Source organism: Enoplosus armatus, chromosome 24 (assembly GCF_043641665.1).
Source record: "Enoplosus armatus isolate fEnoArm2 chromosome 24, fEnoArm2.hap1, whole genome shotgun sequence".
In the NCBI taxonomy this organism is placed as follows: Eukaryota; Metazoa; Chordata; class Actinopteri; order Centrarchiformes; family Enoplosidae; genus Enoplosus; species Enoplosus armatus.
In genome coordinates this window covers 6,155,592-6,176,775 of record NC_092203.1, presented here as the reverse complement: position 1 = coordinate 6,176,775, position 21,184 = coordinate 6,155,592, and the positions used below count along the sequence as shown (strand labels likewise).

Below are 21,184 nucleotides of genomic sequence, written 5' to 3'. Positions count from 1 at the left end.
TCATGTTAAAATAAGTAAGTAGTAATTAGTAGAGACTTCTCTACAAATATATTTCGATATGTGATGTTTTCTACCAATCTAAGACCTTTTTAATCCTGCCAACCTGTGTTGTCACTGGCAACAGCAGCAATATTCCTATAATACTCAATATAAAAACCTTTCAAATTCTAAGCGGTCTTTACTTACACGCCAGCGCTCCTCTGTCCGCCCTGGTTGCCAGGCTGTGATGGCAGAGGGGACTCTCTGCGCGACAGTACTGGAGACCTGGATGTTGTCCTTACTGGTACCTGGAGGAAACAGATTCAAAAGGGTCCTCACACAGTGACAGATTAAAGTCAAATGAACAAATGAATTAATATTTAAGTAAACATCTACATAACAGAAGAATGAACAGTGTCAGCACACCAGTATTCAGAGCCACAGTTGCAGCAAAACAGAATGCACTGCAACACCAGCAGCCCCACCACATACTAACAGCGAATTTAGGTTGGAGGAATGTGTTGTTCAAAACCTCGTCATGTCATCTGTAGGCCAAGAAATGCAAAGTTTCCTGGTTGCATTTGAATACAACTTATAGTAGTCGTGTTTCAACAGTGTTCAATGTTGATGTTGAGACTGAACGCAGCGAGGCAGACACAAACAGACAGGTTGTGGTTGAGCATGATAAGTGACTGGCATGACAGGAAGTGAATGAGGGAGAGGAGAGACAAGGTCAGGAAAGGGATGGGGGGCCCTCATCAGCTCCTTACCTTGGGAGGTACCTCCTCGCTGCTGGCCTGGTGTTCGGCCCTAGTATGGGCCTGAGGGTGGTGGAGGGGAGGTTGGGGCTGGGGGTCAGTGCGTGCGGGCGATGGGTGGTGGTGGTGGTGATGGTGGGGGTCCTGGGAACGCAGGTGGAGTTGTGCAAAGCTAGAGGTCACACCGCCGGGCTCGCTGAAGGACTGGGAGCGAGAGACCACGGGCGGAGGAGGAGGAGAGGGGGCGGCGCTGTTGCTGCTTTTTAGAGCAGCCAGGTGGGACCACTGTACCTTTTAGGGAGTGAGGGAGGGGGAGGAAGGACAGGAGGAGGAGGAGGAGGAGGAGGGGAGGTGAAACAAGCAGACAACACAGTGAGACATGAGGGAAGATGTTTGTGTTTCACATACATGTGCTCAGATTTATACACATGCAGACGAAAGCACAACACGACACGATGATGTGTTTCACTTCGATGCAAATGCTCAAAGGAATAGTTCAGCGTTTTGGGAAATACCCTTATTTGCTTTCTTGCCGAGAGTTCGAGAAGATTGTTATCACTCTCATGTTGGTAAATATGAGACCAGATATAACATGTTAACCAGTGAGATGTAAAGGTGCTGGTAGGCAGATTTCTTTACATTCTGACTGAGGCAGGCTAGCTGTCTCCACCCGTTTTCAGTCTTTATGCTAAGCTAAGTTAACCAGCTGCTGGCGGTATTTAGCGTATAGGTATGAGAGTGGTCGCGGATAAGAGTATTTCCTAAAATGACAAACTATTCCTTAAGCACGATTATTGGATGTATTTTCAGATAAAAATACATTGTGTCATTCGTTAAGTAAGCGTTATTTAAGTTGCAGGTATTACTTTGCAAAAATGTAAAAACCTATGGTATGATTTTAGTGGCATGAAGTGGATTGTTCAGTGATGAAGAACTTTGTCTGTAAACACACATATTCCTCCATGGTGGCCATTTTAAAATACTATATATGGCCATCCCTGGTTTAGATTCGTGGTTCTCAGGCTCAAACCTCAGACTGGTCCCAGACAACACAATAAGGATGTGTTCGGTTTTATAAGCAAAAAGGTTGCACATCTTACACTCTCGTGTTCGAGAAAACAAAATGGACTTTTGTCGTGCGAGTATACCAATCCGGCAGTTAGGGAGGAAGAGAGCGACAGGAGAAAAGAGGAAAAGAAAGAGGAAGGGAGGAAGGAGTTACCTGAGGCTCCATGGGCCGGTGCATGGCTGAGGCCTCGGAGGAGCCGCCGCCATTGGAGAACGGTTCAGAGGAGCGGGGAGGCAGAGGGGGCTGCTTGGGAGGTGGGGCAGTCTGAGGGGAGCCCTGAATATTCTTACGGTAGCGCTCGTCGGCCTGGGGTGAGGGAATCGTACAGGACAAAGACGGGATGAGGCTCTGGGGACCTTCATATTTGACCGACAAAGATCAACAATAAATACATCTGGAGACAATGATATTAAACATGCTTGAAGCCCATTCAAGGCAGCCGTACAGACACGGGTATATGATTACAGACAGAGGTGGAGACAGGACTCTTTCAAACGAATACATCCTAGAAAAATACATTTTGAACGATAAAATGGTGGGAAAGTTCATTGTTAATGACACGGAACAGCTCTGTTGATGACGGGAGACACGGCTCGGGTGTCCTGCATGTTAGTCTGGGCCTCAGCCATCCACATGCAATGGCCCAATCCACACACATTGAGAGTCAAAAACAGCCACATTGAAGAATTTCACAGGTCGGCCATCCAAGATCAAGAGAAATTCCAAACACTGGTGATTCTGTATTGTTTGGAGTAAAAAAAAAAAAGCCTCTAAAAGAAAAGGATGAAAAGGAGCACTTGATTTTTCCCTCTGATGAGACAGGACTCAAATGGCAGTGGATAAAAGAGTGACAAATTATGGGAACTTAAAAAATAAGCGCCTAAAAGATGCTCATTTAAGCAAGAAACGAATCATCTTTAATGATAAATGACTTGAAAATGGAGTCTAAAAGATGTAATCTTGCTTATTTTATCCACTTTCTCCCAAACCTACAAATTGATGATTTCTCTTTCTCTTGCTCCGCCTGCTTCAATATAAAATCAAGACGAAATTATTTCAAACATCCTAATGGTTTTAGTAGTCAAGGAGACTAGCAACAGTGCAAGTGAAAGCGAGTGCCAAGAGACGTTGGAGGAGAACAGCTGTTTTATTCAGGACATAAAAAAGGCTGGTTGCTGGTGGTTGCGAGCCTGTGGGTTTCCATACGTGGAGTTTTCCATTCTCCACGTACCCCCTACTTGTTTCATTCAAAAAGGGTCTGGCTCAGAGGGAGTGCGTTGTAATAAATTAGTTATTGCTAACACCTCAGCAACCAAAACAGAAAACCATTATTACCAAATCACATTAAATGGAACTAAAGGAAGCCATCATTTGCTGCTCGCACCACCTCTAACATCACGGTCACTGAGGTTGTGTGAAGACAAGCAAGAGGAAGCTGGAAAGAGCAGGCAACGGGGTAGGCAGAGCCAACGAGGAGGTTCACCTCTCTGACAGGCTGAGGAGGATTACTGACAGGCTCTGCAGGCCTATCGGGCTCCATACTTTCTGCCTGGGGAGGTTCAGAGTCAGTGGGGGTTTCAGTCTGAGGGGGGCTGGGGCTGGGCGAGTTTGAGAGCTGGCTGGGACAGGTCTCATCAGAGTCAGTCTTCTCTGGCACTGCTGCCTGGGATTTAGTGCCGTCTGAGGAGATCGTCTGAGGGGCTCTGGAGCACTCATAAGCGCCTCTTGCTACAGAAACAGCGCCGACAAGGACCTGAGCTTGAGGGGTTGCGGTGAGGACTCTGTCAGGTGGGAGGGTGGAAGTCTGTGGAGGTTTGTTAAGGTCTGTAGGGAGTTTGGTCTTGTCGCCAGGCTGCTGTTTGGACTCGTGCTGGAGCGACAGCAGGTAGGCCTGCTCCTGCTGCAGGCGCTTATGGAGTCGCTCGGCCTTGCGTTGCTCCTCGAGCTCCCGCCACTTGAACTCCTATTGCAGAGTGTGGGGTTGATTCAAGGTGGTGAGAAGAGACGGAGAGCTGGCAGCCTGCGTCGGCCTGACAAACGGACTAAAAATCTGCGCCATCTCTTAAATCCTTTCCTTAAAACATACTTATACAGACAGACTTCGGCAGCATTTGTCACTGAATTTGCCTGTTTTACACTCCAGTAACTGCATTTTATTTATATGCAGTATTTCAGCATTCTTTAATTGTACCTCTCTCTTTTGATTCTAACCTGTACAGTTTATGTTATGTAAACACATACTGTTTTAAACAAGTTCAATATATGGTACAGACTGAATGGAACATAATGAATATAATAAAATATAAAAATGCAGAAGAAGAGTTTGATTTGAAGTTCCAACCAGAGAGCAAATTATTGATTTGATTCACTTTACAAAAATAATGTGAAATGTGCTTAAAAAAATGATACAATGGAAGAACACTTTCACATTTCAACTATTTGATCATTTAAGTACTTTACCGTCTGATTTATACAAGACGTTTACATAAATGTTTTTAAATTACATCTTCAAATGAACCTGAACTACATAAAATACTTTTAACACAACTATAACGGGCAGCTAAGGCGGAAGTATTAATAATATTCTGAAAGTTCTATGTGGTGTGTGTGTGTGTGTGTGTGTGTGTGTGTGTGTGTGTGTGTGTGTGTGTGTGACTGACTGACCAGCAGCATGGCCTGTTCACGGAGCAGCTGCTCCTGCAGCATCTCCAGGTGTCTCTGCTCCTCCTCCAGCTGACGTCTGATGTACTCCTGTCAATCAAAGCCAGTGTTGTTAGTGGGCCTCCAAAGACAGAAAATCAGGAGTGGAAATATAATATCCAGCACTACATCCATTACAAAATCTCACAGGAGCTTCCAAAATACATTATAGCAACAGTACATTATTTAGTTTACAGAGCTAACCAACCATTTACTTTTCTGTTTTTGTTGTTTTTGGTAAAACTGTGCTAGGGCAGATTCTAAATATTTATAATAATTATAATTTCGCGAGTCAGTAGTTGTAACCTTAGCACAGCCACAGCTCGTTTTATCTCCATTTTGGAACTCACTGACGAGCATCATCTCTTTCACCACCACTAGCTATCTCAAAATGGGTATGCCAGAGCACCAAGCGAGTCCTAACTTGATATACTGAAGACATTCTGAGTAAAAGTATTTTAAAGCTGACCTGCTCACGATCGTTCCTTCTCTTCTCGTCCTCGGCCCGCCGGCGTTCCTCCTCTTCTTTGCGTCTACGATCCATCTCTTCAATACGCCTCTTGTCCTCTTGCTCGCGGCGACGCTGCTCGCGCTCCTGTTGCCTCCTCATCTCCCGTTCACGTCGCTGTTGCTGTGGGGGCAGAAGAGACACAAATGTCAACATTTCTCAACATAAAACATGATTTTCAGCAGTCTGATCAGTCTCATCTCTTGAGAGCTCCATGGCAAAAAAGAAAAATGTTCAAAAAATCATCCTACCTCCTCCAGCCGCCTCCTCTGCTCCTTCTGTTGCTCAATGCGTTTCTGCCTCTCGGCCAGTAGTTGGCGCTTGTACTCCTCTTGCTCCCGGAGCTGCTGCTCCTGGAGGAGCTGCTGGCGACGGAGCGCCTCTGATCGCTCCTTGTTCTCCTGCTGCAGGCGGATGAAGTCACGGCGCAGAGTTGACTCACCTGGCACATTGACAATGGAGCTGGATGACGGGAGGAAGTGGGACATAACGGTTAGAGAGACACTGGGTTTAGTTTGTAATGCATCCAATAAGTAGGTACACCTGTTTGTAACTGCTAGATCACCTGGGCTCTCCCTCCTGCTCTGGGGGATCCTCCTCCTCCTCCTCACTGCCACTGTACTCATACTCTGTCTCATCTGCACAAGAAAAAATTAACAAGTTAGAATCAGAACTTCCAGGTTTTCAACAAACCAATAAAAACAAAGTTGACAATAAAAACAAAGTTGGCAACGGACGCACCCTTCTCTCCCCTCTTCTTCTTGGTACGGTCGATGTGGTCTTTGAGCTGAATGCGGACTTGCCTCTCGTTGGGCTGGTCTCGGATGAAGGGGTGCTTCAGCAGCTGCTCTGTCGGGGGGCGCTGCGTGTAGTTCTTCACCAGACAGCCCTCGATGAAACTGAAAAACTTTTTGGACCTGCAGGGTTTGTGGAGGAAGAGCAGAGAGAAACAATGCATGACCGAGAGGGTGACAGATAAAAAGAGACAGTGGGTGCCAGACAAATATTTCAGCCACGAAAGGACAGAGCATGTCCAAGGATCCTAAGTAAAACAGACATTTCTGCAAACAAGCTCTGATTCCAAATTACCCATCAGTCTTAACAACACTCCCTCCCTTCATGTCTCTGAAACTCTCCACAGCATCACAACAGCCTCTGGTCTGTCGCTGCTAATTGAGGTTTATACGTGTGGACAGGCAGCATTGAACCTTTCATCACATATGTACCATGAAAACGCTGAAATGTTGGGCGCGGTACAATGAAATTATCATCACAACTGCACCTGCTGCCATTAAGGTGTGGGTTCATTTCACTTTCAGTTAAACTATTGAAACATTAAACAATCTAACAGCAAAACAATCTATTATTTAATGCAAGATAGGATCCATAATAATGTAGACGTCCATCCATACCACAACTTCTGTTAAAATAGGAAGTAATTTCTCTCAGCTCTAGTGCAGCTAAAAAAAGTTTTCTGCAGTGCGTCCAGAGCAGCGCTGCAGTGCGTGCCAGGAGAGGCTGAGCCTGCCAGAGCAGGTGCACCACACATGTTGAGCTCAGCAGCAAAGCACAGAGGAAAGGCCAAGCTCTGGATTCAAGCCTCTGTAGCTGGCTGGTCTGATGTCAGAGATAAAATCAAAATGCACAAGAGCACACATAAAGAGGCCAAGTAGGAAATCTATACATAAAATATCATAAAAACCTCCGATGTCGGGATTTTTAGGGTGAATAGAGGATTGGAAAGGATAGAAATGATCACACACGCACAAAGAACAAATCCTTTCTGTGTGGTACTCACCATTTTTTAGATTTGAGCCTGGGAGGAGGGTTTCTTGGAATGAGGAAGAGCGCACGCATTGGGTGCATGTCGCAAAGTGCTGGAAGAAGACGCACACATGCAGAACATCAATAAGAATTCAAGAGACTGAACCAACACAAAAAAGACTAATTTTAAGAAAAACTGGCACTCACGTGGTGCTCCTTCAGCCATTTCAATAGCTGTGATACCACAAGACCACAGATCACTCTGCAAGAAAAGACGACGCCCATTAACCACAAGCACACACGCTCAGACAAATCAAGGTGTTCACAGGTACTGTACACCTGTTTTACACCATGACGTAATGTCACATTTTGAGCGCTTGAGACTTCTGTGGAGGTTCTTACTCTGTAATCGTATGTAGCGTCCGGGTTCTCGTCACAAGCAATGACTTCGGGGGCCATCCAATAAGGGGTCCCAATGAAGGTGTTTCTCCTCCCTACTGTCCGATCCAGCTGAGCACTCACGCCAAAGTCAACTAGAGAGAGTCAACAAGGTGTTCATGTTCTTAGACTCAACTTGAAATTAAATATAATCGAGAAAAAAAACAACAACTCCTGTCATCCATTTGTAACAGTTTTGTTTATTTCACATAATACATTTTCACCACACCTTGAAGACTGCCAACTTTCGTTTGGGACAGCCCCAAATTGCAGTGTAAGATGACAACAGATCATCAGCAGCTGACACTGAAAAACCTGTGTTGCCACTCACCTAGTTTGACTTCAGCATTCTCAGTCAACAGGACGTTCTGGCCCTTTATGTCACGGTGGATGACGTGGTGGGCATGTAGGTGGGCCAGACCCTGAGTAGGAGAGAGACACAGGACATAAGTGACTGTGAGAGGAGAGGAGAGGAGAGGAGAGGAGAATGAACTCACTCTGAGGATCTCTCTGGAGATGTAGGCGATCCAGTCTTCCTTCAGCTGGTTCCCCTTGGTGTTCTTCACCAGGTCTGTGATCGAACCAGCTCCACAGAACTCCATCACCAACTAAAAAGTACAAGGAATCATCAAAAGATAAGTCCATGATATCTGATGCAGAGCTTAAGATGACTGCAAAAAGGAAAGTTGGTGGAAGAAATAATCATGGCAGCTACATATTTTCTTCCTTCCATACTCAACCTTAATTTCTTGAATGGATTTGAGGACTTACCCATAGCTGGTCGTCGTGTCCCGGGGGGCTCTTCTTAATGAAAGCACCGTAGTAGGTGGCTATGTTTCGGTGGTGGGAATACTTCTTCAGCATATTGATCTCCAGTTTAATTTCCTCCTCTTCATCCTAGACACAAACACACACGTTACAGAGGTGTAAAAAGACTAGAGGGTGTTTATCCTTCCACTGGAAAATCTTTATGATGAAATACAATAATCACTGTGTGGGCATCGGCCTTTTAAATCATCATTTGGCCTTGAGTGACATTTCATCTCAGATCCAAATCAATTCACTTCCATACTTAGGGTCATAGCAAGTGTCAAGCTATGTGACAACGCCCTGGTGTGGTTTCATTTAAGCCTGGCCAGGCCTTAATCATTGTGCGTCTAGGACTCGGCTATATAACAATGCAGTATGAGTCGTCCCGTCTACTGGCAAATGATTCCTTTGTTTGGGGATTAATGATGCATGAGTGAGTTTCATTGCGAGTTGATGTGTACAGTGGTCATTACCAGTAATCCCTTGTAAAAAAAAAAAGAAAAAAAAGAAAAACTACTTAATATACATTAGATCGATGGCAAATCCTCCTCAGATATACGTTTATATCAGGCTGACATTATCCTGATTATAGTTGTTTAGAGAGCTGGGAAGAAAGTTAAGAATCCTGCCTAGACCATTTACCTGCAAGGACACAGTAAATATCATGCACACTGGGTGTAGGATCACAGGAAATGGATGCCTTTAAAAATCAAATGCAACCGAAAAGAAACTGAATGAAAACCTGGTAATAACACAAGGAAAATAGGGAAATCAGTGGGTTTATCCAGAGTTTAAAAAAAGCCAAATGTAGCCTTGGTGCAGTGTTAAGTCTCTGTTGGAACTGGCCTTTAGTGCAAGTACAAGAGGCAAACCTGTCCAGTATCACATCCTGATAAAAAGGTCAGAACTAGCTGCAGTGCTAACTCCCGGCTTGCACTCAATAGCAACTTGACAATGATTAACAGTGACACGCTAATTGAACACACGCAGGGATCAGCCTGCGAGTGGTTTGCTTTACGGTTACATGGCCTCTCCTATAGAAAGTACAGTGGGAGGAGGGGGGACCAAAGCTAAAAGGTGGGGGTGGTTGTACAGCATTATCACTGCAGACTAGGGTTTGACTCTTTATATTAACAGTGATTTTATTTCAATTATCACCAGGAGGCACAGCACCAAAACGTGGTGAAATTACAAGACAGGTCATGCTACGTGTGCATGTTCCGATACTGTATTGTGGGCATGCATCACCTATAGCAAAATGGCAGTTGGCTGTCTACGCAGGCGGCCATACTGCTGCACCGTTTGAGTTGACGTAAGCCTTTCTGTTGTGCACACCCCCCCCAACCCTTCCTCCCTCATCCACCCCCCCCCCCCCCTCTGCTGTGCAGCTGTTGGATTATCACACTCCCGACAGTGAAAGCCTCCCTGCCACAAGTCAGGTGGTGAGGTGAGGGAAAGACTGACACAATCATATGGTGGTGTGTGTCAGAGAGAGAAAAGGGAGAGAAGAGGAGGAGTGGAGCTTTGTCAAATCACAGCGCAGAGGATATGAGGGAAAACTATGTGTCAATGTACAATACAGACATAAGAGGTTATTAATCTGTGGTACTAGGTCACACATAGTATTCACGCATTATGCTTGAAGATACAATTAAAAAAGATATAATACATGATATAAATACTGTATAAGTGTTAAGTGATGGACTCATATGGCCTTCACATTTAAGAAAAACCAGAGCCTTTACAAAATTGTCAATAAAAAGTGCACAGTAGCCACACAAGAACAAAGCCACTACATGCCCTAATCGTCCACTCCACTCTATACCAGAGGATTGGTAAGGCTTTTAAAATACAACAAAATACAGCCAAAGTAGAAAAGCATCCATTTTTAGCTTCAGGGCTGTATGGTGGCACACAAGAGGAGCGGAGGAGCGGAGGAGCGTTTGGATTTGAGAATGTGGAGCAGGGATGAGAATGTGGGTCAGAGTGACACTGGACAGGCCAGCGTGCCTGTGGATGAGCTCTGCAGCCGGGACAGAGGAGAGTGTGCAACATGACCTCACTAAACCATAGCAACGATGATCAGGTAACAGTTATAAGACGAGGAAAACCACTTGAGTGTGATTATTTATTACTAAACCTTGTTGGGTTGGCCACACACTGATGTTTTAGCACTATATACTAACTTTGGATATCAATTAATGCAATGTCTGTAAGAATATATTCTCTATCTATCCAGGTACTTGTGATTACTTTTAATTACTTTTACTAATTACTTTCATTATTGATGAATCTGCAGATTATAAATGCAGTCATCTGCCTCATTATCCACATACTCCGAACGCAAATGTGTCACTGTAATGGATCAGCATACTGTTTCATGCCACTTTAATGCAACTTAAAAATCACTGAGAGAGGTCAACCGATCAGTATAATATATAATGTATAGTATAGTATAGTAATGTATAGTATAATATATAATGTATAGTATAATATAATATATATATCAGATAATATATCACAATATATGATGAATCATTCAATCGTGTGTAGGTAATAAAAATCTGGTTAATGATAGCTGTCTGGGACTACAGCACAAGCTAATGTTAAAGGGTACACACCCAATATTAGTCAGTGTTGTGTACAGCGTTAAATACAGCCAAGCTCTGTCGCAATGCGTACTGCCGTGAAGATACAGATAGGTGACAAATGAAAGGAAAACCAATATGTGTTGGGCCACCAATGAGCCTCCAGAGCAGCTTCAAAGCACCTTGACATAGATTCTACAAGTCTCTGAAACGTTATTGTGATTTACATCATTTTCATCAGCTACATGAATTATGTTTTTCCCTTTAATTTGTCACTTTAAATACTAAATAATGGATTATTTCTCTTTAAAATGAGAAGTAACAAGGCAGCAACTGCAGCACTCATTTTCACAACATATGGTAAAACAGGTTTAGCCTCAGAGGGCACCTGCTTTATGTGACAAATGATTTCCATTCAGAAGTTGTCCATAAGTCACTACATGTCTAGAAGGCACACCTACAGTAGTGTCCTGTCGCACAGAACAGGAAACAGTTGGGCAATATTCTCTACACCAGTTACAAGTGATAACAAATCAGGCAAGTGTGTCACTCTGACTCATCATGACGTAGGTTTATGTGAGGAGTGGCAGCAGGCAAGTCGGGGCACACGGGCTATCTGCTGCTGCGTCAGTAGCTTCTTTCAGGGTTGTGTTCATCTCAGTGCCAGTGCATGTTGGGAATATGTGGCACTCAAAAGTGGTAAATGTGTCCTTATAGAAAGGTAGTGATGCGTGGGTGAAATTTAGCTGATGACTTTAGACTTTGCTCCCCCAAGGAAGATGATGAAGTAAGTGCAACCCATTCACCAGTAAGGCCTGTCATTGGTGCATGAGTGTACAGTTACACCCTTATTCCTCCATCATTATTATGGCCGTGTGGGTGGTTGGCCCTGCTGGCCTCCACTGCTACTCTGAAACCTTCTGCTTTGTGTTTCTGCATATGTGCATGTGTGGTTCTGCAGACAGGACCTCCCACGGGCTGAGGGCAGCCTGCTGGCCGCTAAATGACGCACTTCACTCAATAAGCATCCTGTTGCCTCTACCCTTCCCCTGCTGTTTATGATGGAGGGGGAAGGACTCATTACAGAGTATGGCATTCTCTCTTCTGTAAGCTCAAAAACATCTAGACGTCAGATCCGCTGGAATGTCTACTGATTTTAATATAAACCAGACAATAAGAGAAAAGACTCCAAAATATCCAAGTATAATGTTCCCAAAGAACGTCTGATTTTGACATTTGATACCTGACATGACGAATCTGTAAATCTGTGGAAAGACAGAAAAAACACAATGTACCAGGCAAAGTGTGCATGTGAAACCAGTAACCAGCGTGTGACTGAAATCAGGCTAAATTAGGTTATTTATCAGATGGACTCGTCAGATTGTCTTCGTCAATGGTGTCTATCAAGCAGTCAAACTGTTTATATAGCATACCATGGTGCCTAATTTGCCCGACTGCTGCACATGGGTACAGTGTGATGTTGAAGCTGAAACAATATATTGTTCATTCTTACCTCTGTGACGTCCATGACTTTGATGGCAGCCAGCTGTCCAGTCTTGACGTGTCGTCCCTGTGAAGAGACGAAACAGAGGTGAGCGTTCACGTTTCAGTTGGCAAACTCATTGTACACTTATTAACTGTCAACTGGGTGATGATGGCCTGGTAAGTACAATATAAATGGACATATTTGTATCGGGCTAAAACGATTAATCAAATTTGCTGCTTCTCTCTGTTTTATGTCATTGCAAACTGAATATCTTTGGGTTTTGGATGGCTGGTTGGACAAAACAAACTATTTGAAGACTTGAGCTTGAGCTTTTTGACATTTCTTTCATTATTTTCTGACATTTTATAGACAAAACAATTAATTAAGAAAATAGACAGATTAACAGATAATGAAAATGCTATTGTCAATCTATATTTCACAAGGTAATCAATCAATTGTTCCTATCATGAAAGATTACAATCTTAAGTCAGATGAATCCCACGGTATGAATAAACCTACTATATATGGTACATGTCACAGATGAGCATATTATTCCCAAGCTATATAGTCCCAACATTCCCAGACTTCTCTGCTCTCCTAACACCCGACTGCCACTCCTTACATAAACAAAGGACCGAAATAGAGGCCTCTCTACAACCCCTCCCTCCCACCGCCAGCCCCGAGAGGAGATAAAACATGGGACATTTTTGGGAGCTGGCCCACTTGGGTATGGGTATTCCCCTTCTGACTCTATAGGACAACCCTGCAATGATACAGCTGCCGTGTCCCTCGGCAACTGGATCAGGGACGCATACATCAATACACTGCGCAGACCTTGTGCGCGGCTGCAGAAGGAAGACGCATTCACAGCGACTCAGACACACATGTGGACCCCCCCGCCCCCCCCCCCCGCCCCCACCACCACCATGATCATCATCTTAGCCAGTGCATTCCATACTCAATTGAAACTGTATGGATTATGACAATAAAAGCCATACAGGCTTAGGGGCCCTCTGTTTTCACTGGGCAGGAGAGGGGGGGATGAGAGGGACACTTTACAATGCCTTTAATCCTCTCCACTTTGATCCCAGAGGTCGCCACTACAAAAACAACACTGAGGCTGACATTATGGCTGTCAGCTCAGAGCCACTAGCGCTGATGCAGCTCGCTCTGCTGGGTTCACTGGTTACAGGTGTTACCAAGAGGAAGTAGTCACCCCTATGTAACTATAGGTGATTATAACGTTATTTATTATAGACATTATTGAAACAATTAGTCAACTAATTAATTAGGCAATTAGTTGAATAGTTGAAATTAATCTGATTATTAAGAAATGTCACATTCTTCCTCTTACAAATGAAAAGTTGAGTTCATGAGTAATAAAATGTAAACACACTTTTACTAGACAATGTGATTGGCATTTTTCAAATAACTGATTAATCGAGAAAATAATTGGCAGATTGATAATGAAAATAATTGTTAGTTGCAGCCCTATTAGATTCGTAATAACTATTAAACTAAACATTTCTTAGCCAAGAAAGACTCACTAGCAACCTGTTAGTCAACCAATCAACAAAGAGCTGGCAGTTCAACCATGCACACTGGTTTTCTGACTTTGCCAAAAAGAGGAGTGAAATAATAAGAATAATACTACTGCATTAATCACCATTTTGTTTATAGCTACAAACCCCAGAGAGTCAATAATGACTCACTGCCACCACTTTTTCTCTTATGACAGGAATCAATGTTGTTTAAAGCCCTCTGGCACACACACCCAACAACAGGTGTAAACACGGCACCTGTAGAGGTAAAATGGCGTCAAAATGTTAATGTCCAGTGTCTGGTCGGGAACTGAAGAATCAAGACGCCAAATTGTGTCTCTGCCCTCTGGCAGCCCTTTTCTATTAGCACTACACTGTGCTGTAGAGACAAAGCTTGCTTTGATCCACAGATATAGTCACGGAGAGGCCATCCAGATATTTGTGGGATCCAGCTAACTCACTAACAACGCCACTAATCTCTCTTTTTGGCTGCTAATGAACCAAAGCTGTTAATTCTTACACTTGTGCAGTTGACAGTGCCTAGATAAATATGTGTAAATGTATGACAGGCTAACAGAAATGTCTGTTTATTGATGATTTAAAGATGTGTGGTTGGAATAGATACCAGGAGGTGAGGATGTGAAGTGTTTTTTTGCCTTGATTCAGTCTCTGTGAGCCTGAAGAATTTATGGCCGTATAAACCCAAATGTCTTTCAGCTTCTGGGTGGAGATTTATTTAGGCCACAAGGTTATTGCATTTTGATACCACAAAACAACTGGGTTACACAACATTAGCACATAAGTAATGAGATGAGTGCCTGGATTACACACACGTTCTTCACATGCTTTATTCCCCTCACTTCATCTGCCATTGTCCTTGAAATAAGTAATCACAAATGATGTGACTCAGCACACATTAAACAGGCAAGTTTTTGGGAAGTTGGATTTGAAGAAAGGATGCTGCCAAGTCTGCTCAATAGATCCTACAAATCTACTATTAATAATTAACTCCTCCCTCTGAGTGTCAGACACAGAAGAAACAGACTGGAAATCTGGACCTGCCGCTACATATACTATCTCACTATTACTTACTTATTCTTAAATGTGCAATACATACATACATACACATATACATACAAATTCTCCCCAGGGATCAATAAAGTATTTCTGATTCTGATTCTGTTATTCTAGGGAGAAGTGGCAAACATAATTATAGAGAGCGTCAAAGTCCACTTCAGATTCAGCACAATTCCCGGCCATGTATTGTCAATACGACTGTAAAACATTTGTTCTAAGAAATGTAAGAAAATGGAGAAAAATGCCAACATAATATCAATATCAACATTATGTTCAATTTCTTATCACCTGAGTTTCAACATGGATCTGGCACTCCTTGGCTTTGGTAGGGAAGGGCGGGTTTCTACAATAACACAATAACACTACCATTAACTTATTACAGATGTTGGTGACCACTTCTAGCCCACTGAGCCATAAATCATGCCCTTCTCAATCACACGGATATTTAGTAATTGAGCATAACAGCTCATAGAGCATAATTTGCAGCACTCAATGACTGACTTAAAGAACCAGTGTGTAGGATTTCGGGGGACCTATTGGCAGAAATGGAATGAAATATTCATAAGTATGTTTTTGTTGGCGTATAATCTCCTGAAAATACAAATCGTGTTTTCGTTACCTTAGAATGAGCCCCCAAAACAAATCTTATTAATGGAAACAAACCCATAGTAATGCTAAGCTAACTTGCCTCATGACATCCCATCAGGACTGACCAACTACATGACATCTTCCGCTCCCTACTTTTTAAAAGGCCAACTGTGCCATATAACGCTGCAACTAATGCTTATTTTCATTATTGAAAAATCTTGATTGATTTTGTTGATTATTTTATACAATTAACTGATCATTCGTTTAGTCTAAAAATGTCAGTACATAGTGAGAAAAACAGATTTACAAGTATAATAGTAACATATTGAATTTACAATAATATTAAACAGAAACGCTCCCATTTTGAGAAGCAAATGTTTACCATTTTCCTTGATAAGCAACTTAAATAAATTACATTGTCTGACGATAAACTAATCAATAATTGACAGATCATTTCAGTTCTTGTCCTGTGGTTGGGCTCCTGGTACACAGGCCCTTGAAACAGGCATGGGTTGGTCACAGGAGGGCTGCGGCTGGGCCCTAAAGGGCCCCTTGAAGCAGGCAGCTGGGCGTGGCTGTGGAGGGGTTATCTGAGGCACTGAGCTATCACTCAGCCCTCCCTGGCCTCCATCTCCACTCCTCCCATCGCAGCTCTTCTTAACCATGGCCAGATGTGCTGCTGGCCTCTGTCCAGCTCAGCACTAAACCACTGACTGACTTATTGCCTTTAGAGCCAGAGACATTAAGTTAAAATCTACCCTAAAACAAAATACAAGGTTCTGTGAGGGCTCAATTGATAACGCTGTGGAGAAGAAATCTCACTCAACACTAGAAACTCAAACAGCCTCCTCTTTTAAACTGAGTGCTGACATGAGGTGTTTGTAGAATTTGAACTTTCTCGTTAAATGAGCATTATTTCATGAGCATGTATAAACTAGAGACTGTGCCCACAGTGCCAGTTAAAGAAAATACTTCAGGTGCTGTCACAATGTTTCACCATTACTCTATATTGTTTGTGTATATAACAACAGTTCAAGATCTCTGTTAGGAAACCAATGATTCTTGCTTTAGGGTGGATTTTCACTTAACAAAAGTGAGCAGTAATGCTCAGCAGTATCGTTAGTGGTCTGCCCACAGAGCTGGTGTGGACAATGGGGGAGTACTGTTTCCCATACACTTTTCCACAAGGCTCGTATCCACTGCATCCTGATTGACCAGAACACAAAGAACCTCTCCCTCCCTACATCTCTCACATTAATGTAAGATCAATCACACTTAGCAGCCATTTCAAAATGCTGACTGGCTTTCTAACCGGGTCAACCTACTGTTTTTCCCCCCAACAAGACTCCTGGCTCGCGCTGCCATTGCACAACAGAGTGCTGAAACTGAGCGACATGCTTTCTAACAGCCATGTAGATGCAAAACAAACTTGGTTTCATATTATTAGTTCACACAGTGAGGGGGGGGGGCTGCTGGGTGCCATGGTCACTGGTGATTGTGTGTGTGTGTGTAGAGAGCCTGGCAGAGCTGTGGTAATGAGGGATGGTTGACCCCCCGTGGAAGGTCATGTGAAGCTTTAAGGTGACATTTGAACTTGTAGAGTGAGTAAGTGGGTGGACAGAAGGTGATAAATAGGCAGGTTAAATTCCTTTATCTACCCTGGGAAGCTGAGGCAGCGGCACCAGACATAAGAACAGAAGTCCATCTCAAGACTTGCTGCACACTTCTGCCTACGCCTTCCACAAGACACACATCAGATGAATGCTGGGGAAAGAAATGATCAATCAGCAGTAAGCGGCAGCACATGACATCCAGGGCTGTGCCTTGCCCCTGCCTCTCTGGGCTCCACCACTTTATACTGCTGCTGCATACCAGCACACTGACCCAATTCTCACACACACACACACACACACACACACACACTCTCTGCCCTGCTGCATGCACTCCAGCAGTCCCCAGAGAAGTAAGGATGGAAGTAGCAAAGACAAAGAAAGAAACGGTGATGAGACTGGACGGAGCATAAAAGACAGAAAAGTGAGAGGAGGGATGAGGAGCGAAGCTGGGGAAAGAGTGGCAACAATGAGACCAAGAGAACGTGTGAATGGGAAGGGCACACGGGAAGCTGAATAACAGTCTCGAACAGGAGGCCTGTGATGTGACTGTGCGTCTATTGATCACAGTGCAGTAGCTGGCTGCTGTAAGGGATATGCATGGTGGAGACAGGGATTTCAGTATTTCAACAACACTTTAAGGGTGTAAAAGCACAAATCAGCCAAATGCTTTAAATTATGGCTGTAATTTATAGGTACGTCTTCTTGCTTGTTAGCAGGTTTTTAAGCAAGGAAAGTAGCTTGTGAGAAAATGTCCTTAGCATTGGTATGATGTCATTAAAATAACAAAAAATAAAAGATGAGCTGCTGTCTCAGAAATGTTTTTTAACTGCATGTGGTAGGGATGAAAGCCAGTTGAGTGGGTCTTAAAAAGAAGGAGAGTTTACTCTACAGAAAATCCCATTTTTTCCAATTTGGAATGAGGTGGCCCCCCTTACATGACAGAATCTATTTGTCCCAACACATTAAAACACAAAATGTCTTGAAGAGAAAAGAGCCGTCAAGTAAACGCAGTGGAGAAAGACAGGCAAGAGACTGTCTCGTCTGCCAGCGCCTTTGTGTCTCATCTCAACACCACTCGGGTAATGAGGTGGCTCAATGAGCTACACACAGACAGTGGCATGAACACACACACACACACACACACACACACACACACACACACACACACACACACACAGAGAAAAACACAGAGTGTTTTGTTCAGGCAGCATGGCCGGTCAGGGGACGTTGTGGGTCTTGTGACACCCATTAGGGAGAGGGTCACTGTGGGGGAGATGGGGACAAAAGAGATGCACACTGCAGAGTGTGTTGTTTGCGCCTAAGTGTCCGATATTCTTTAACTTGAGCTTGAAATGTTTCATGCGCGCCTTTCAACTCTTTAAAAAGAGTGCAAACGAGTGTACTTGCTTATCTCTAAAACAGTGTGTGGATAATAGAAAAAGAGCGTGAGTGTGACACAATATGGGACCCTGGCCCCTGTTGCAGCGTGGGTGACACATTCAACACCCCCTGATTCTGACCTAAAAGCTACACAGCCAATTGGCACCCAGACTCCCAGGACCTTTACCAATGAGCCCTATACAAGAGTCATTCATTAGGCAAGCCCTTCACTGACACAAGGTCCAGCAATTGCATCTAATCCACTGCTCTGCACTACAACAAACTTCTGCACGTGGCCTTGCTCTGTTACAGGACAGGCTGGATACCCTATAGGCAGTGGCACAGGGGTCGATGAGGATTAAACTGAAGTCAGACAACATCTCACACCCCCTCTATGGTGAGCTGATGCGCCTACATGGCATCACTGATTTGAAGTGCAACCTGGAGCATCTATTACTTGTTTGCAGACTGCTTAAAGATTCCAGCACAAGCCTATTTTATAAAATCCACAATCCTCAATTTCTTAATTTTTTAACAAACATTCAAAAGCACCTTGGTGCTTTGATTGCTGATAACCACTGCCCTGAGGTAAGCACCAGTCTCGCCCAGCGCCATATGGTACTGGTAGGCATTTAACAGATTGCACAAGAGATTCTGCTCCCTCTTCTGCAGCAGCTCCCACCCCTTGTGCCCGTCAGGCATAGCGTGCCCCCTGAGGACAGAGCTAGTTGTCCTGAGGGCAGGGGCGAGGCTGCCCCAAAGGTTAAGAGAGAAAACAAAGGAAGGAGATGGAGGACAGCGCTGGGAAAGCAGGGGCTACAGAAATATAGTATAAGCTGCTCTTGCTTTAGCTCGCTGGAAGAAATGTATCTTTAGCCAATGATATCACTGGATAAGTAAGCCTACTAGAAAAGCCTGTTACATGTAGGGCACGTTAAATAACAATCACATTTCTATTTGGTGCTTCTGCTTTGGTGAGTATTCAGCCACATGACCTTGCTGGTGATTGTCAGTGAGTGATGGCATTGCACCAAACAGACCCCCCAGTCAATTCACCATATGTTTTAACCATTGGATAAACACACATGCACACACATGAAAACACAGGGACATGGTGGTTTGAAAATACTGGCGGGCACAGCCTTGGCACACCCCATGGATGCATAGCAGGCAGGGAGGCAGGTCAGCAGGGGCTCTGGTGCCTCAGGCCTGACTATATATGGCCATTCTGTAGAGCAGGGGGAATCTTCCCTGCATACCACACGCAATTTTAGGAATCATGTCTTTTTCTATGTTATCATTATGCTCTCTCTCAATATCTCTTTTTTTTTTTTTAAAGAGAGAGTGAGGCACCCGAGATACTCTACTGAGCCAGCTGGTTCAGTGCCAACTGATAAAGAGTCTCAGAGAGAATCTCCCGTGCAGTGCAAGAGCAGTGTTTTCAGAGTATGGATATAAATGCATAATTAATAAACGCACATGCCAATCTAAACAAAAGTGAGGCGTATGGCTACAGATGCAAAGTGAAGGATTAAGTATGGGTGCTCCTGCAGCTACTGAATTAAAAAATGCAACCCTGCAATAGCATTTTACTGGTAAAAAAATATAATAATTAAAAATTGGTTAAAAACACTAGTATGTTTTGCAATAAGTTCTCTTTGTGGCCTAGTTTTCAGCACAAGGATACAACTACAATACTTTTAAAATTGATAAATCCCTTATGGCGGTAACACTGTACACAATTGTGTTCAACCTGTATATAGATCCAGGCTTCTATTCCGATCAGCCAGATGGCCAGAGCAAAATGAAGTGATTTAAAAAAGGGCTTTTTGGCTATAATGCATTTTCATTATGGCGGTCAGTCAAAATCTGCTGTGCTGTGTTTTCAGAAGTTGCCTGTAATCTGGCACCTCTCCAGGGGCAACTGCTGCCCTCTTGGCAGTGAGTACAGCTAGCCAGCCAAGCATGGCCACAAGAACCTTGACATGGCATGGCATTTCGGGTCTTAGAGAACAGCTTGGTTCTTTAATTTTCTTGGTAAAGCTGCAAGCACTGCAACACAGCAGATACATAAATAGGTTTTGGTGGGACCTGATCCTAGGCCAGCAGTGATAGGTCTTAATCAGGTCTATAGATGATTTCAATACAAGCTGAAATATAGAGGGATCAGAGAATGATTCAGCGAAAAGCTTGCCAAACAAATATTCTCCATATTATCATGGCGAGGTCTTTATGAAAGCGTATATCATCAGAGATTAACATTATGATCAGCTTATTGGTAAAGTCAACAACAGCAAGAAATGAATGCAGAAACTGCACTTATACACTCGACATTTGTTGTTAAGTATTATCAGTATTTATCAAGATCAGACATTCCACTCCCTATAGTCCGCCTTCAATAACAAAAAAGCCAAAGGGAAATGTCTCAAAAGTCACCACAAATCAAAGAGTAAAGAAGCTTGGTCACATTGTGTTAACTAAAAAGGGCCTTGCAATCTGTGACCAAGTGCTTGACAAAGCAGAAAAGGCCTCCGAGGGAGAAGAAACTCCACCCCGTTTTCAGTTGGGGGCCTGTTGTGATTATTCAGTCGGTTGGTGTTTGAAACCCTGCAGACAAACTCCTCCTTTCTGCGGATCCAACTGACTGACGGACTGAGAGACCCAAAGAGTGAGGAGACAAACTCAGCTTTGTGAGAGCGGTGGGCAGTTCTGTGTGGAACTGGACAGCTGCTCTTCTACCAGTTGCAGCACCCCCCCCCCCATCCCCTCCACCACCACCACACTCCCATTGCACATGCTCACAGGCCACATGCTCATTCAACTGATTAACATGACAGTCAAAGCACTGATCGACGGCCGGTTGAAAGGAGGCTACTGCAGCAAGC

The 21,184-nt window shown here is 43.8% G+C and overlaps 1 protein-coding gene across 2 annotated transcripts in view; it reads right to left on the bottom strand.

Moving 5' to 3' along the window:
* Window positions 1-21,184, bottom strand: part of LOC139306498 (mitogen-activated protein kinase kinase kinase kinase 4-like) — a 30,480-nt gene that overhangs the window by 7,353 nt on the left and 1,943 nt on the right. For both annotated transcript variants that reach the window (XM_070930374.1, XM_070930373.1), the window contains exons 3-18: window positions 12,128-12,184; window positions 7,988-8,113; window positions 7,714-7,824; window positions 7,548-7,638; window positions 7,181-7,311; window positions 6,986-7,040; window positions 6,813-6,891; window positions 5,756-5,931; window positions 5,580-5,652; window positions 5,266-5,476; window positions 4,976-5,137; window positions 4,471-4,557; window positions 3,290-3,769; window positions 1,960-2,112; window positions 750-1,028; window positions 187-287 (exon numbers count right to left, since the gene is read on the bottom strand). In XM_070930374.1, the coding sequence (XP_070786475.1) occupies window positions 187-287; window positions 750-1,028; window positions 1,960-2,112; window positions 3,290-3,769; window positions 4,471-4,557; window positions 4,976-5,137; window positions 5,266-5,476; window positions 5,580-5,652; window positions 5,756-5,931; window positions 6,813-6,891; window positions 6,986-7,040; window positions 7,181-7,311; window positions 7,548-7,638; window positions 7,714-7,824; window positions 7,988-8,113; window positions 12,128-12,184 (2,372 nt within the window). The remainder of the gene's footprint in view (window positions 1-186; window positions 288-749; window positions 1,029-1,959; window positions 2,113-3,289; window positions 3,770-4,470; window positions 4,558-4,975; window positions 5,138-5,265; window positions 5,477-5,579; window positions 5,653-5,755; window positions 5,932-6,812; window positions 6,892-6,985; window positions 7,041-7,180; window positions 7,312-7,547; window positions 7,639-7,713; window positions 7,825-7,987; window positions 8,114-12,127; window positions 12,185-21,184) is intronic.